General features: G+C 59.9%; 1 protein-coding gene across 23 annotated transcripts in view; it reads left to right on the top strand.

The window, feature by feature from the left end:
- The window catches only part of NCOR2 (nuclear receptor corepressor 2), a 206,078-nt gene that overhangs the window by 103,933 nt on the left and 89,009 nt on the right, over positions 1-13,136 (top strand). For 20 of the 23 annotated variants that reach the window (XM_059139524.1, XM_059139529.1, XM_059139522.1 and 17 more), the window contains 3 exons: positions 4,786-4,852; positions 10,748-10,920; positions 11,829-11,922. In XM_059139524.1, the coding sequence (XP_058995507.1) occupies positions 4,786-4,852; positions 10,748-10,920; positions 11,829-11,922 (334 nt within the window). The remainder of the gene's footprint in view (positions 1-4,785; positions 4,853-10,747; positions 10,921-11,828; positions 11,923-13,136) is intronic. The other 3 variants (XM_059139520.1, XM_059139540.1, XM_059139539.1) reach the window with 1 other exon arrangement.

Genomic DNA, 13,136 nt, shown 5'->3' with positions numbered 1-13,136 from the left:
CCCTGTTTCCTTCCTGTTTTCGAATCCTGTAGGTCCCAGGGCCTGGCCAGACTCTGCCTGGACGTCCACAGTCTCCAGCCCCTTATCACCCCCTCCTCGTTTTCGTGTCTTCTCCCAGGTCCAGCACCAGATGACGAGGCTTGGGTTTCCTCACAGGTTGTGGTTTTATAAACTCTGACTTCTCCCGGAGATGAGAGCTTTCCTCTGGATCCCCTATAAATGCCTCTATTGGCAAGCTTATCATGCTGCCGGTTTGCCAGCCCTTCTAGAGCCCTCTTATTAGAGACTGTGTTCCGTTTTTGCCAGAAAAAAGATCACAGCAGAAAAGATTTGTCTGCTGTAAGCTATTTGCATCTCCGATACCAAAACATTTCTTGGGACAAAATAAACACTCCAAGAATGTTGGCCAGAAGAATGTTGAACAAGTGGACACCCTAAGCCAGATGTCTAGGGGATTGCGACCAGACGCACGCCCGCGGGGCCGAGAGGGAAAGGTAGGGTGCGGAAAGGCTGGCGGGAGGCAGTGGGGAGTGGGGGGGACTGCGGCGAATGGTGAGCTCATTGTCCTTGTAAAGCGGTGGTCGGGCCTCAGTCCCCAGCCTGTGGCCGTGAGGGGCTGTGCCAGACTGCCTGATCTTTTCAGAGAAGCTTTACGTGCAGCTTTTTATGCAACAGCTTCTGGTTTTCAATACTGGCAGCGACTTCAGACTTTTTAGAAAGCACGGCTGTCCAAACACGGCGCTCTCACGGGCGGGCTCCGCCGGGTGGACTGTGCCCATTTGCAACCTGCCGACTCGACATTTGTCCTCTTTGGCAGTCCGTGGCTGCCTCTGGGCACCAGGCGCAGTGCTTGCTTTGGAAGGAAAGTCGGATCCGCCGGGGAGAACTGCTGCCTGGCGGGGACTGCGGGAGTCACGGGGTCCCCGTGAGGCTGTGCCCTCGCCGCGGCTGTCCCAGGGTCCGCTGGGTCAGTTTACCCCAAAGCGAGCGGCTGGAGACTGCACCGGCTTAGCCTGTCCCAGCCCTGGAGGCCAGCAGTCAGGCCTGAAGGGGAGCCAGGGCCCTGGTCTCTCCGGGGAAGGAGGCTTCCGAGCCTTTCCCCGCTTCTGCTTTTGGCTGGCTTCCCAGGTGTCCCTGGGCTTGTAGGCACTCTGCAGTCTCCTCCTGTCATCCTGCCTGTGTGTCCCCCTCCACGTCCACGCTTCCCCTTTGTATAAGGACGCCCTCCTCAAGACTGCGTGCTAGCTCGATGACCTCTGTGAAGACCTGGTTTCCAAATCGGCTTGTTTTCTGAGGAACGGGGGAGGTTTGGGACTCCCAGCATCATGGAGCCCCCCGCACGTTCTAAAGTCGCTGTATTTGGTCTCACCGTGGCATTTCAACACAGATCATGACCCTGTTTCGGTTTTTTAAGTTTATTTAAAAATAGCTAGATTTAGGGGCACCTGGCGGGGCTCAGTCGGTTAAGCGTCCAGCTCTTGATTTCCGCTCAGGTCATGGTCTCAGGGTCATGAGATCGAACCCCGTGTGGGGCTCCCTGCCCAGTGCAGAGTCTGCTTGAGATTCTCTCTCTCCTTCTATCCCTCCCTCTGCTCATGCGCTCTCCCCTTCTGTCCAAATAAATAAATCAAATATATATATATTTTAAAGCCAGATTTACAGAAGAGTGGCCAAGATAATACAGAGAATTTCCTGTACATCCTCTACCCAGGGTCCCCTAACAGGAACATTTTACAGAAGTGAGGCTGCTCTCCTCAGAACTGAGTGACCGTGGGACAGTGCTCTGCGCCAACCCAGAGACTTTCTGTGGATTTTTCTAGTTTCACTTAGATCTGTTTTCTGGCCCGGGGTCTGACGGCCGATTCCCGATTTGCACTCTGTCCCCGTCTTCCCTCGATGTTCCTGACCCTTTTGAACAGTTGCGGTCAGGGGTTTGGCAGACTGTCCCTCGGTTTGGGTTTGCCGGGTGCTTTCTCACGAAGGGGCCGGGCGTGGATGTGGAGGAAGAGCCCCACAGAGGAGGGGAGCCGCCCCCCCCCCTCCGGCGCCCATCGGCTGCGAGGCCGGCTGTCTTGCCCTGCTGTGCTCCGGGCTTTGGGAGCGCGTCACGGATCCGGCCTGGGTCCCCTGCAGGGGCAACATCACGGAATTTGTGGCCACGAGTCGCAAACGCCTAGTGACCATTTGGGGGAAGAGATGTCGATGCGACGCACGTGTCCTGTTTCTCCTCCACGTGTGGCCGAGTCTTGTGCGGTTCCCTCGTGGGTCTCCCTGCAGCAGCTCGGGCTGGGGTGTTCCTGTGGGGTCTTCCGTCCCCCACCTTCATGGTACGCTTATTAATTGGAATTCTGTAAGGCACATTTGCTCTTTTTTCCTTGTTTTTCCACTCAGTCATTGATTTCTATCCATGCAGACTCGTGGATATTTCTTCTGGTCTTTGGCTCACAGTCCAGCGCCTGCCGGCCGCCTTTTGGTGTGCGGACCCTCCTGGCTCTGGCACTCCCCCCGCTCAGGCTAGGTCTTGCATCCCTCTGATCTTTTGTTTGTTTATTTATTTTTCTTCTTTGTAGCGTCTCTTTCCTTAAAGATGCTCTGGGCTCTCCTCCTGTATTCCCACCCCAGCTCTGGGATCCGCCACACCTCCGGACAGAAATGGCTTTCTTGTTGGAGAAGCCCGTGAGGAATGCAGACCTCGGAGCTCCCGGGCTTGCTGCCCTGGGCTGTCCTTGCTTCTCCGCCTCCTCAGCTCCATCCATCCTTTTAAAAAGCCCAGACCCCTCGCTCTGCCCAGACCAAGGCCCCGTGCAGCCAGCCCTGCCAGCCTCGAGCCTCTCCTCCCTCCTGTCCCCCTGCTCTTGCCCGCTGCTCTCCAGCCACGCGGGCCTTCTGTGTGTCCTTCAAGGACTCGGAGTGTTCCGACCCCCGGGCCTTTGAACTTGCAGTCCTCTGCCTGGAGCGCCCTTCCCTGCGCTTCTCTCCACCACTGGGTCCTTCTGCTGTTCCGGATCGTGTGCGGGGCCCTCTGAGACTTTCTGCACCACTGCATCTAAAATAGCTACACCCACCCCCTCCTGCCCAGGCATTAGCCCACCACCCTGTTTCAGTCTCCGAATCTGGGATTATTTGGATGACTTTGCTGATTGTCTGTGGGACTCCTCCAATCATCACCTCTGCGAGGGCCGGGAACTCTGCTCAAGGCTGTGTCCCCAGAGCCTAGAAGAGTGCCTGCAATTAGGTGCTCAGTAATCAGCAGCTAAATAACCGAGGACACGAGCACATGATGTCACTGTGCCCCCTTTTCAGATGGGGGTGTTGAGGCCGGGAGGTCCTCTGAAGTTGCAGAAACACCTCGTCATGGAACAAAGTGTTCTCGTCTTAGCCTGTGTGACTGAGGACCCCAGTGCACACCCTGTTGCGAACAGGGCAGGGGAGGCTGATGTCGGTGGGGAGGCCCCGGCTAACTTGAGGCCAGGATGACCCTGGGAGGCAGGGACCCCCCTCCTTACCAATCCTGGAAATGGCGAGGTGTATCCTTGTCAGGAGTCAGAGAGTGGACAAGGCTTGAACCCTGCTGGGGTCCGTGGGGGGCTCCAGTGAGGGGATGCTGCCCACACTTTCACTGTGGCCTTTTCCTCCTAATTAAGAGGGACCGTGCTGGCCTGTTAGTGTCCTTGGACTTGAGACCGTGTAGTGAGGATGCCGACCTCCTGCTGGAGGTCACTGGGGGTCAGGAGATGCTTGTTCACCGGGAATAGCGGTGTGGTGGCAGACCCAAGGACAGCTGGGCCTGGCAGTGGGGCCTTCCAAGGTGGTGGTGTCTGTCTGCGGGGACCAGGAGGCTGTAGAGAGTGACCGTCCATGGGGTGCCTGTGTCGGGTTTTTCCCAACTATTTTAGCCCCCTTGAGGCGTGTGCAGGGGCAGCTTTGTCTGTCCATCAGGGCCTGGACTCCCACCACCTCCCGAGATTAGGGACCTAGGTGGCCCTTGGAAACTCCGAGAGGCTGGTTGGGGTATGGTTTTTTAGCTTCTTGTGGGATTTGGACACCACTGAGATCATGAGGAAGTCGGAGCACCCCTCCCCAGAGATGCTGGGTGCCACTGCACCCTGCGTCGGGGTGAGTAACTCCTGGGTGTCCCCAGGAGGGGACTGAGGCCTGCCTGACGCCCCCAGGCCCACCCAGGTATCGGCTGTAGCACTCACTAGTGTGTGGAGGCCATGGGGAGAGGCTGAGGGAAAGGAGACCTGAGGGGTCCTGCCTCGCTAGCCGCTACCACCCGTGCTGCCCTACTTAGGGGACCTCTGCCTGGCACAGGTCTGAGGAGCCCGGAGGCCGTTGGGTGCAGCTTGGTTGGAGCCGGCCGGCAGACCCCTGTCTCTGGGTGGCCGCCGTGCTCAGGGTCTTGGTTTGTCTGGCCCACGTTCCTGGTCTTAGCCTGTGGATGTTTCTCTGCGGCTGATTTTCCAGAAGGGCTCCTGGGCATGTGTGGACGGCAGCTTGGGGAGGGCGGGAAGCACCGACACCTTCCCCCTCCGGGAGCCCCTCTTCTGCACACTGTGCTCCGTTAGTCTGGATATGGGTGGGGGCCCCTCAGTGCGGGAGAGGAGGGACACACATTGTCCGTTCATGGCTCCCTCTGGTGAGCTACAGGCATCTCTTAGCTCCTTGAGAGCCAATGCAGGGGTCAGCTTAGGTCTTGCTGTCAGGAAGCAGCTCGGTGAAGGACAGGCTGTCTGAAACCCTGTGTTACTGACCTGCCCTGTGTGCTCTTTTCCTCCCGCTTAGAAACCAGGCGATGCGGAAGAAGCTCATCTTATACTTCAAGAGGAGGAACCACGCCCGGAAACAATGGGTAAGCCGTCACTGGAGCCCCCCCGGCCGCTCCCCCGGGCCAGGCTTCCTGGGGAGTCCAGGCCGTCCGGGCCGCTTCAGGCCGTGCCCGCGGGACCTCCTGGCCTGCAAATGTCTCTGCTGCGCGTCCAGGCCGCGGAGGAAGGCCAGGGTCAGCAGGGCAAACGGGAAGGGGTAGCAGCTGCTTCGGGGAGGCCAGGGCTCGGGGCTCAGCTGCCCCAGGATGCCCGGGGCCTGCAATTCTGCCGCTTCTTTTCCAGCCTGGAAGGGGAGAGCGAGCGGTATGTTGGCCTGGGAGGGTGGTTGCTTGTCAGAGGACCCGTGGGCTTTCCAGGCCAGAAGAGAGGGGTTTGTTGCAAGAGGCAAGGCTGGGGTGGGCCGTGTGCTGGCGGCGGCTGCGGGGAGCTCCCTCAAGAGATGAGGTTTCCGCGCATCCAGGGAGGCCCCTCGCTGGCTCCAGCGGCAGCGGCTGGGTCATGAGTCAGGGGTGCAACTCCTGCGTCAGGCTGTGCTCTGGGCCCTCATCTGGGAAACGGGCCCAAGGTAGAGAGAGAGTGTGTGAGGGAACACGTGCAGCTGGGGGTCAGGGTGGCTGATTCACTGGGAGGCGGGGGAGGGCCCAGCGAGGGAGGGGAAGTCACTCATTAGACTCCGCCGTGACGGAAGGGCTGACGCAGTACAGGAATTTGTGGCTGGAAAGGTCCTTCAGGTGGAGTTCAGGAGTGGTTTAATCCTGTTTTACCTTCCTTTCTAGGCAGTTTTTTTTTTGAACTCTGTATGTCAGCACATTGACAGGCCGGTTTCTCTGTGGGACCTGAATTCCTATGGCAGATCTGAGTCTCCTAGAGCCAGAGGGAGGGCTGTCCGTCCTCGGACCACCTCCCCAAAGTTCTGATTGGACCATTTGAAGGCCTGGTCCCTCTGAACCCACCCCGCTCTGGCCCCAGACCTCACTTAAGTCCCAGAAGAGAGGAGACACTTCTAGCACAGACACTGGGTGGCTGGGAAGCTGGTGGGTGGCACTCGGACCCCAGAGGTCCATGGGGTGAGAAGTGGTGGGCTTCTTGCCTTTCCTTTCTCATCTTGCTCAGACTCCTGGATTGACTGGATGGTGACCAGAGATGGAGTGGATGGGGATCTTGAAAGCAGGCATCGCATCTTATTCATTGAGCTCAATATACAGCCAGGATCTGCTGTGAGCCTGGTACAGTGGCTGAGCAGAGGAGACACAGTGAGCAGTGCTGTGTGGAGGGACACCCTGCATGTCCTGGGTGGTGAACTCAGTACAGAAGTGGGAATGACAAGGAAGGACCAGCTGCGTGGAAATCTGGAGTACCAGGCAGAGGGCATAGCAAGTGCAGAGGCCCTGTGGTTGGAACTAGCTTGGGTAGGACAGCATAGACTGTAGTAGGCAAGTTTGGAGTGCCGTGCCTGAGTTGGGGGTCGCAGCTGACGTGAATGGGATAGGAGCCAGATCACGATCACTTTAGACTCACTTGCCTCCAACCGGGATGGAGCATTCAGCTTTTATTTCAAATGCTGTGGGACTCTTAATTTATTCTTTTAAGTGTGTTGTCAGTAAACAATGTGAGGCCCTTGTTATGAGAATATTCAGTCCAACAGGAAATTTAAGAGAATATAGTAAACACCTATATTCCTACTGTGTAGAATCGGTCACGGCTAACACTTCCTTGCTGAGGGGGTGTGTGTGTGTATGTGTGTGTTCCCGTGCAAGTATGAACATTGCTGTCGTCGAACTGGTAGGAAGTAGGTGCAGGCACTCGGACCCTCTCCCTGATGGCCCTGCACCCATCTCCTGAGAGGGCAGAAGTGCTGTCATCGCCACACCGAGGAGCAAGCACCTGTTCCCTGCGATCTTCCAGCCTCGGCCACATTCATGTCCCCCGTGGCCCTGTCTGGGGATGAGGTTCATTTTGGGCAGGAGGAAGAAACTCTAAGGTGCACTTTAGAAGGATCCGTGTAGTCACTTGGGGGTCCCTTGAGAGGGTGGAGGGAATGTGGGCTTATTTAAAGATAGAGGAACCGCAGACTAATAAGAAATTCGGGGTATCTCTGAGGCCAGGCTGAGCCCATCTTAAGAGAGGTGCTTCGCGAAGCTGTAGTGGGAGGGCATTTGGAATGACCTCATTCTTGTTCTTCTGTAATGAGCCCAGAGCCCCTGATGCATTATTTTCAGTAAGGATGGGGAGGGTCTTGGTCCAAATGCCCCCCCCCCCCGACCTCAGATCTGTATGGCCTCCCCCTACCGTGTGCCAGGCCCCACTCAAACTGGGGATCCCACTCCTTAGAGGTTCTAGGGACCACAGGTCAGCTGTCCACACTGCCTGCCCTCCTGCCTTGCCAAGAGAGCCAAGGCTTTGCCCCCAAAGGGACACGAACATGAATCTCCCGGGTTACCCTGCCCTTCCCTGGGAAGCTGAGCCCAGCCCCCTGAGAAGCCAGACTTGGGGGTGAGGGTGGGGGTAAGGCTGTGCTGTGGAGACAGGGGCTCAGGTTCACGGCCTGCGGCGTGTGATCTGGGGAGTGCTGTCTCGCCCCCGGCCTTCCTTCTCCTCTTCGAAAACGGGGCTGGGGGCAGGGAGTTGGAGACACGTGCTTGCTGCGGGAGGGTTGGAGAGCAATGCGCGGTGAAGGGGGCGCGTGTGACAGCCGTGGGGGACTTGCAGGGAGGGTCAGCCAGCGGGGAGGGCCCAGCACAGACGATGGGGTCCGTGTTTCCTGAGCCAAGCTGCTGAAGACAACAGAAATGAATTCTCTGATGGCTCCTGAGGTCCAAAGTCAAGGCGTGGGCAAGGGTGCTCCCACCAGAGGCCGTAGGGTAGATCTCGGCTGCCTCTCCCAGTCCCTGGGGCCCCGGCGTCCCTGTGCTGTGGCTGCGTCACTCTGGTGTCAGCCTCTGTGTGCACAGGGCCGTCTCCCCATCTCTGCCCTCACGTGGCACGGGACTGCATGGCTGTCATTTACACGCTTTCAGAGCCAGCGGAAGATTTGCTCACCCTCTGCCATCCCCCGCACCCCCCGAGTTTCCCTGCTTTCCGCCCTGGGGCTTTTCCCAGACCCGCCCCAGCATCCCTGACTTGCTTCTGCAGCCTGAGCGCCGGGTAGGCCGGGGGCGGGCATTGCTGCCTGGCTGGGAGCCCCGGGGCTCAGGATGGCCCGTGCGGGGAGCTTTCTGCAGGTTCTGCGAGCCCCGTCCGGCGGAGCCCTACTGGGTGGCTGCGGTGGTCGTGCCCGCCCTGCGGGTCGGGAGGTGACCGCAGAGGCCGGCTCCCCTGGCCGGCTGGCTCCCGCTGCCCTCCAGCCTCCTTACCCCCATCCCTTGGTCTGAGACCGCCTTCCCCAGTGTTGAGGGAGCCCCGTCTCCCCTCGCCTCCCACGCCGCGCCCGGCAGGGCAGGAGGGTTTCAAATCTCGGCGCTGCTGGGCATCTGGGGCAGGTCATTCGACTTCAGCCCTCGGGTCCCTCCTCTGTTCGGTGAGGGATTTCCACCCACCTCACGGGGTCACTGAGGGAGAGGCAGCACACGGCATGCTCGGGGTGACACCGGGCCTGCAGTGGGCCCGCGGTCACTGTGGGATGGAAAGAGAGCAGCCGTGTGTGTCGGACTCAGAATGGCTCACAAAGTCACAGCAAGGAAGGCAGCGTGCTGGTGGCATAAGGACCCACCCGGAGCCCTGTGGGACAGACGGGAGGAGCCCGGAATAAGCCCACACACCTGTGGCCAGGGTCTTTCATGAGAGGCCGGATCCGAATCCACTCGGAGAGAAAGCCTGGTCTCCTGAGCGAACGGTGTTGGCACGGCAGGTCCCCACGTGCCCAGAATGCGCCGGGACCGCCACCTCCCGGAGCTGATGCAGACGCCAACTCAGAGTCAGTCAAAGGCCGGAATGCAAGAACTGAAACCATAACATTTCTCGGGAGAAACACAGTGGTGACGCTTCGTGACCTTGGGTTCGGCCGTGGACTCTCCGGTATGACACCAACAGTGCCAGCCGCAAGGGGCAAGCAGGTGAAAGCTGTCGGCCACAGCTGCCGGGATCCTGGCCCCCCGCTCCTGCACCAAGTGATGCGCGTCAGGGGGCTGACCTACTGCGCTCTGAGTCCCACCTGGATGACAGGGGTGGTAGTCGTGGCCCGAGCGGGGTCTGGGTGGGTCTGCCCGCAGGAAGCACTCCGCTCCGTGCCCAGCGTGGGGCTCAGGAACGTTCAGCCAGTGTCGGGGTGGGGGCGGAGCTGGTGAGGGTGATCCTTGGCTGCGGGCACCAAGAGGTGGGGATGCCATCTGCTCCGAAGGTGGACCATGGTGGCAGGGGCACGGAGGATCTGCTCCTTGCCCTCTGCAGACGCTTGCTCCCAGCACCCACGCATGGGCTTAGCTCTGCCCTCGTGTCTCGAGGGTGAGCGTGGGGGGGGGGGGGATTTGCTTCCTCCCCTGGTCAGTGGGTCCGCACCAGGGAAGCCCTGCTGAGTGGTCCTGCTCCCTGGGGAAGGCTTTGTCCTCCAACGAGATGTCCCCAGGTGCCCAGTGCAGTAGACACGGGTCCTGTGCCTTCTCCAGTAACTTATTTTTCTTTGCTGGTTTTGTGAGCTTTTGTCCCCCTCCTTGCCTCTGACTCTTGTCCGTCCGACGGCAACCCCTCCGGCAGGGGCTGTGTGGGGGTAGGATGGGTCCCGTGCTGTGATGGTGACAGGTTGGATGTCCCTTGTCCCTGTCCCTGTGCCCAGTGGGGGGCTGTCTGCACCATAGAGCCATGGACGGTGTGGCTCTTGTCTGTTACTGGAACCACGTCCCGATCTCTAGCAGGTTCTTAGAACAGCCCACATACATGTGGAGCCCCGGGGAGCTGGGGGTCAAGTTCTGCTCCCTCTCAAAGCTGGCCTGACCTCCCCTGAGGGACGGCTGCCCTGCTGGGTTTGCTGAAGACCAAGGTCATAGGTTGCCTTAGTCAGGCTGAAATGCAGGTTGGGGAGGGGTGTCTGATCATGAGGATGAGAGAGGGGTTTTCTGATTGTGCTGAAGCATCGGGAGGGCATTCAAGCGAGACTCCCAGACCGTGCCATCTGTCCAGCACAGCTGTTAGAGACGGGAGATTGGGGTCTTACAGGCGGCTTTTTGCTCCCCACCTGCTCGAGGTCCAGGTCACCTTGGAGATGTGGAAGCCAGGCAGCTACATTCCCGGCTGGGTGGGGGAAAAACAGCAGGTGCCACTGTGGTTAGACATAGAGGGAGGCTTCCTTGTCCAGGAGAGGTGGCAGAGGCTCCTCGGGGCTTAACCTAGACTCCCTGCATCTGGGAGCATGGCGGAGCCTGAGGCCAGGGAATGAGGAAGCTTTCAGGAAGGGGATGCTTTCTGTGGGGCTGTCGCCAAGCTGACAGACACCCCAGAGCCTCGCCATCTAACGTAACTTCCTTCCATGGTGGAAATGCTCTGTGTGTGTGTGTGCTGTCCACTCTGGATGGTCGCCCTTCCCGCACGTAGCTGTGGTGCCCAAGAAAATGTGTCTGGCGGTACCAGGGTCTGGATTTTAAATGTTGCTGGATGTTAATGGGATTTGGACTTGGTCTTGTGGCTGGTGGTTCTTGCACTGGATGAGACATTTCTAGAACGAGGCCTGGCACGTGGCCCAGGGAACGAGGCAGCCAGGCCCTTGAGGAAGCCTACGGGTTTTCTTGGGACTCGGGTCCGCCCAGGTCTCGGTGTCACCGCGTGTGTCACCGCGTGTGTCACTGCGTGTGTCTGCATCGGCACCTGCCTGTGTGACCGCTTGTGCGTCTGTCCAGAGCGGGCTGGGAGCGCGGCTTGGGGGCACGGGGCCTGGTGTCCGAGTGGGGGATGGCCCGCTGATCGGTGCTCCCTGTGCTGTGCTCCCCCAGGAACAGAAGTTCTGCCAGCGCTATGACCAGCTCATGGAGGCCTGGGAGAGGAAGGTGGAGCGCATCGAGAGCAACCCCCGGCGGCGGGCCAAGGAGAGCAAGGTGCGCGAGTACTACGAGAAGCAGTTCCCCGAGATCCGCAAGCAGCGCGAGCTGCAGGAGCGCATGCAGAGGTGAGCCAGGGGCCGGGGCCTGAGCGCCGCCCTCCCACCCCGCCCACCACTGCCGCTCCTCCGTGTCGCCCCAAGGACCCGAGACCAAACAAGAGCCACAGCTGCTGTGACACCGAGAGCGCAGCAGGGTCTCCCGCCGGCGACCCGGGGCCGCGTGAGGTCCTTGCATGACTCGCTCAGAGCCTGCGTGGCCTTCGTGCTTCTTTGAAACTCAGATCTGTTTTGGTGGAGCGAGCTCTCTTTCCCACCAGCCGCGGGAGCTTCGTTCGTTTACACGGTCCGTGTGGTCCCTGAAGGCCGCCGGAGATCCAGGGTGTGGGTCGGAGGCGAGAGGGCCTCCTGCTGGCTTAGAAGCCAGATCGGGATGCTGGTCTCCCGTGGCGGTCTCGAAGGCTGTGTGAGACCCGGGGTAGGTGTGCCCCAGTACACAGTAGGCGCCTGGGGATGCGTAGCTGCGGTTGTGTTGCTGTGTGGATAGGGCTGACGGGCAACGAGCAGCGATGATGGCGCTTCCTTTCTTTCCTGGACGCTCACAGTCCGCATCTCACTGAGTGCCCCCTCCCAGCCCTGGCAGCTGGGGGGGCCATATGGCCCCCCTGTTACAGGGAGGAAACTGAGGCACAGGTCCTGAAGAGGTGGGGCTGGGCTTTGGGGGGCATCTTAGGAGAGAAGATGGGATGGAGCCCCTGCGGCATTCCAGGGTCAGGCCGGGGGCTCCGTGCCGTCCCCGGGACCCCACAGCCTGCGGCAGTCCCCGTGGGTAGGAGAGGCCTGGCCGCTTTACACCTTCCTCCCCTGCCGCCTACACTCTGCTTATGGGGAAGTTGTGGGTTTGGTCTGTGCTGTGGTGCCTGCTGGAGTCCCGGCTGCCGAGGGGCCGGTCCTGAGTGTGTCCCTTTGGTCTCCAGCAGGGTGGGCCAGCGGGGCAGCGGGCTCTCCATGTCGGCCGCCCGCAGCGAGCACGAGGTGTCTGAGATCATCGACGGCCTCTCGGAACAGGAGGTAAGAGCACGGCCTTGACTCTGGCCTCGGCTTCACTGCCCTCTGTCCACCACCCACGGGACTGTCCTGGCAGGAAGTAGAATTTACCCCGATGGTTGAAATCAAGGGGCTCGTCCCTGAAGTGTGGGCAGAACCAGCACAGGCTATTGAGGCCCGGGGGCAGTAGCTGTCACCTGTCTCCAAGCCTAAAGGACCAGCAGAGAAAGGGGTGTTGCCTGGCAGCGGCCATTTGGCAGGACACGGCCCTGGGGGCGATCACAGGCTCGGCTGCAGCCTGGTGCCTCAGTGGGGAGGAAACTGGGAGTGGACTGGCTGCTCTCGGCCTCTCCCATCGTCTCCCAGTGCCTCCCATTGGCTGAGCCCAGCCAGAGGCCAGAGGCAGGGGTGCCTGAGACCTGCTTTCTAGGTCAGCTCCTCGGTGCCCAGACTGGGGGCAGATGGACAGTTCCCCGCACACCGATTGTCCACCAGGCTGGCGGCCTTCTGGCAGGACCCGTGACCCTTAGCGCGAATGCACTCTCTTTGTTCCCTCGGGCCCCTCTGGGACGCCTGGACGGCCAGAACACAGCCGGGGTGACCCCGATGGTGGTCTGGGGGCCCAGAGACAATCAGGAAGCAGAGGGGGCATTTGCCCAGAGAACTCTGGGTGCCAGCCTGGTCCGGCCTGGGTCTTGAAGGTTAAGCATTTGACCTGCTTGACCTGCTTGTTCCCGACATGAGGGAGTCTCATCAAGGGAGGGGAGTGCAGTCTTCTTCCCTGGGGACGTGGATCCCGTGGTGCAGCAGCTACTGGCAGCTCGTGGCTCTTTAGACTGAAATTAACTCAAAGGAGAGAAAACCAAGACTGCAGCTCCCAGGTCACACTAGGCACAGTGTGCCACGTGTGTTTGGCTGGTTCGCGGCTGCCACATGGGGTGGGGCGGGCAGGGGACCCCTGCCTTACTGGAGCCAGGCTCCAGCTGCTGAGTCTCCCACTGGACAGACCTCCGGGTCCGGGGCGGGGTGTCCTCCTCATCCAGGCCCTGCCCCTAGACGTTCGAGTTAGCTGGTCCAGGGCGGAGCCTAGCACTCTGCATTTTTACCAAGTTACCCACATGATTTTGATGCAGATGGTTCAGACTGGCCATGAAAAGAGATCTTCTTTTGAAAATTCACATGGTATGTCCCTATTCTGAGCACCATCTAGTCCCCAGAAAGCAGAACTCAGCCCTCGC

Source organism: Mustela lutreola, chromosome 11 (genome assembly GCF_030435805.1).
Source record: "Mustela lutreola isolate mMusLut2 chromosome 11, mMusLut2.pri, whole genome shotgun sequence".
NCBI classification, from domain to species: Eukaryota; Metazoa; Chordata; class Mammalia; order Carnivora; family Mustelidae; genus Mustela; species Mustela lutreola.
The sequence above is the reverse complement of the archived record's forward strand: the minus strand, read 5'-3'. Positions and strand labels throughout refer to the sequence as shown.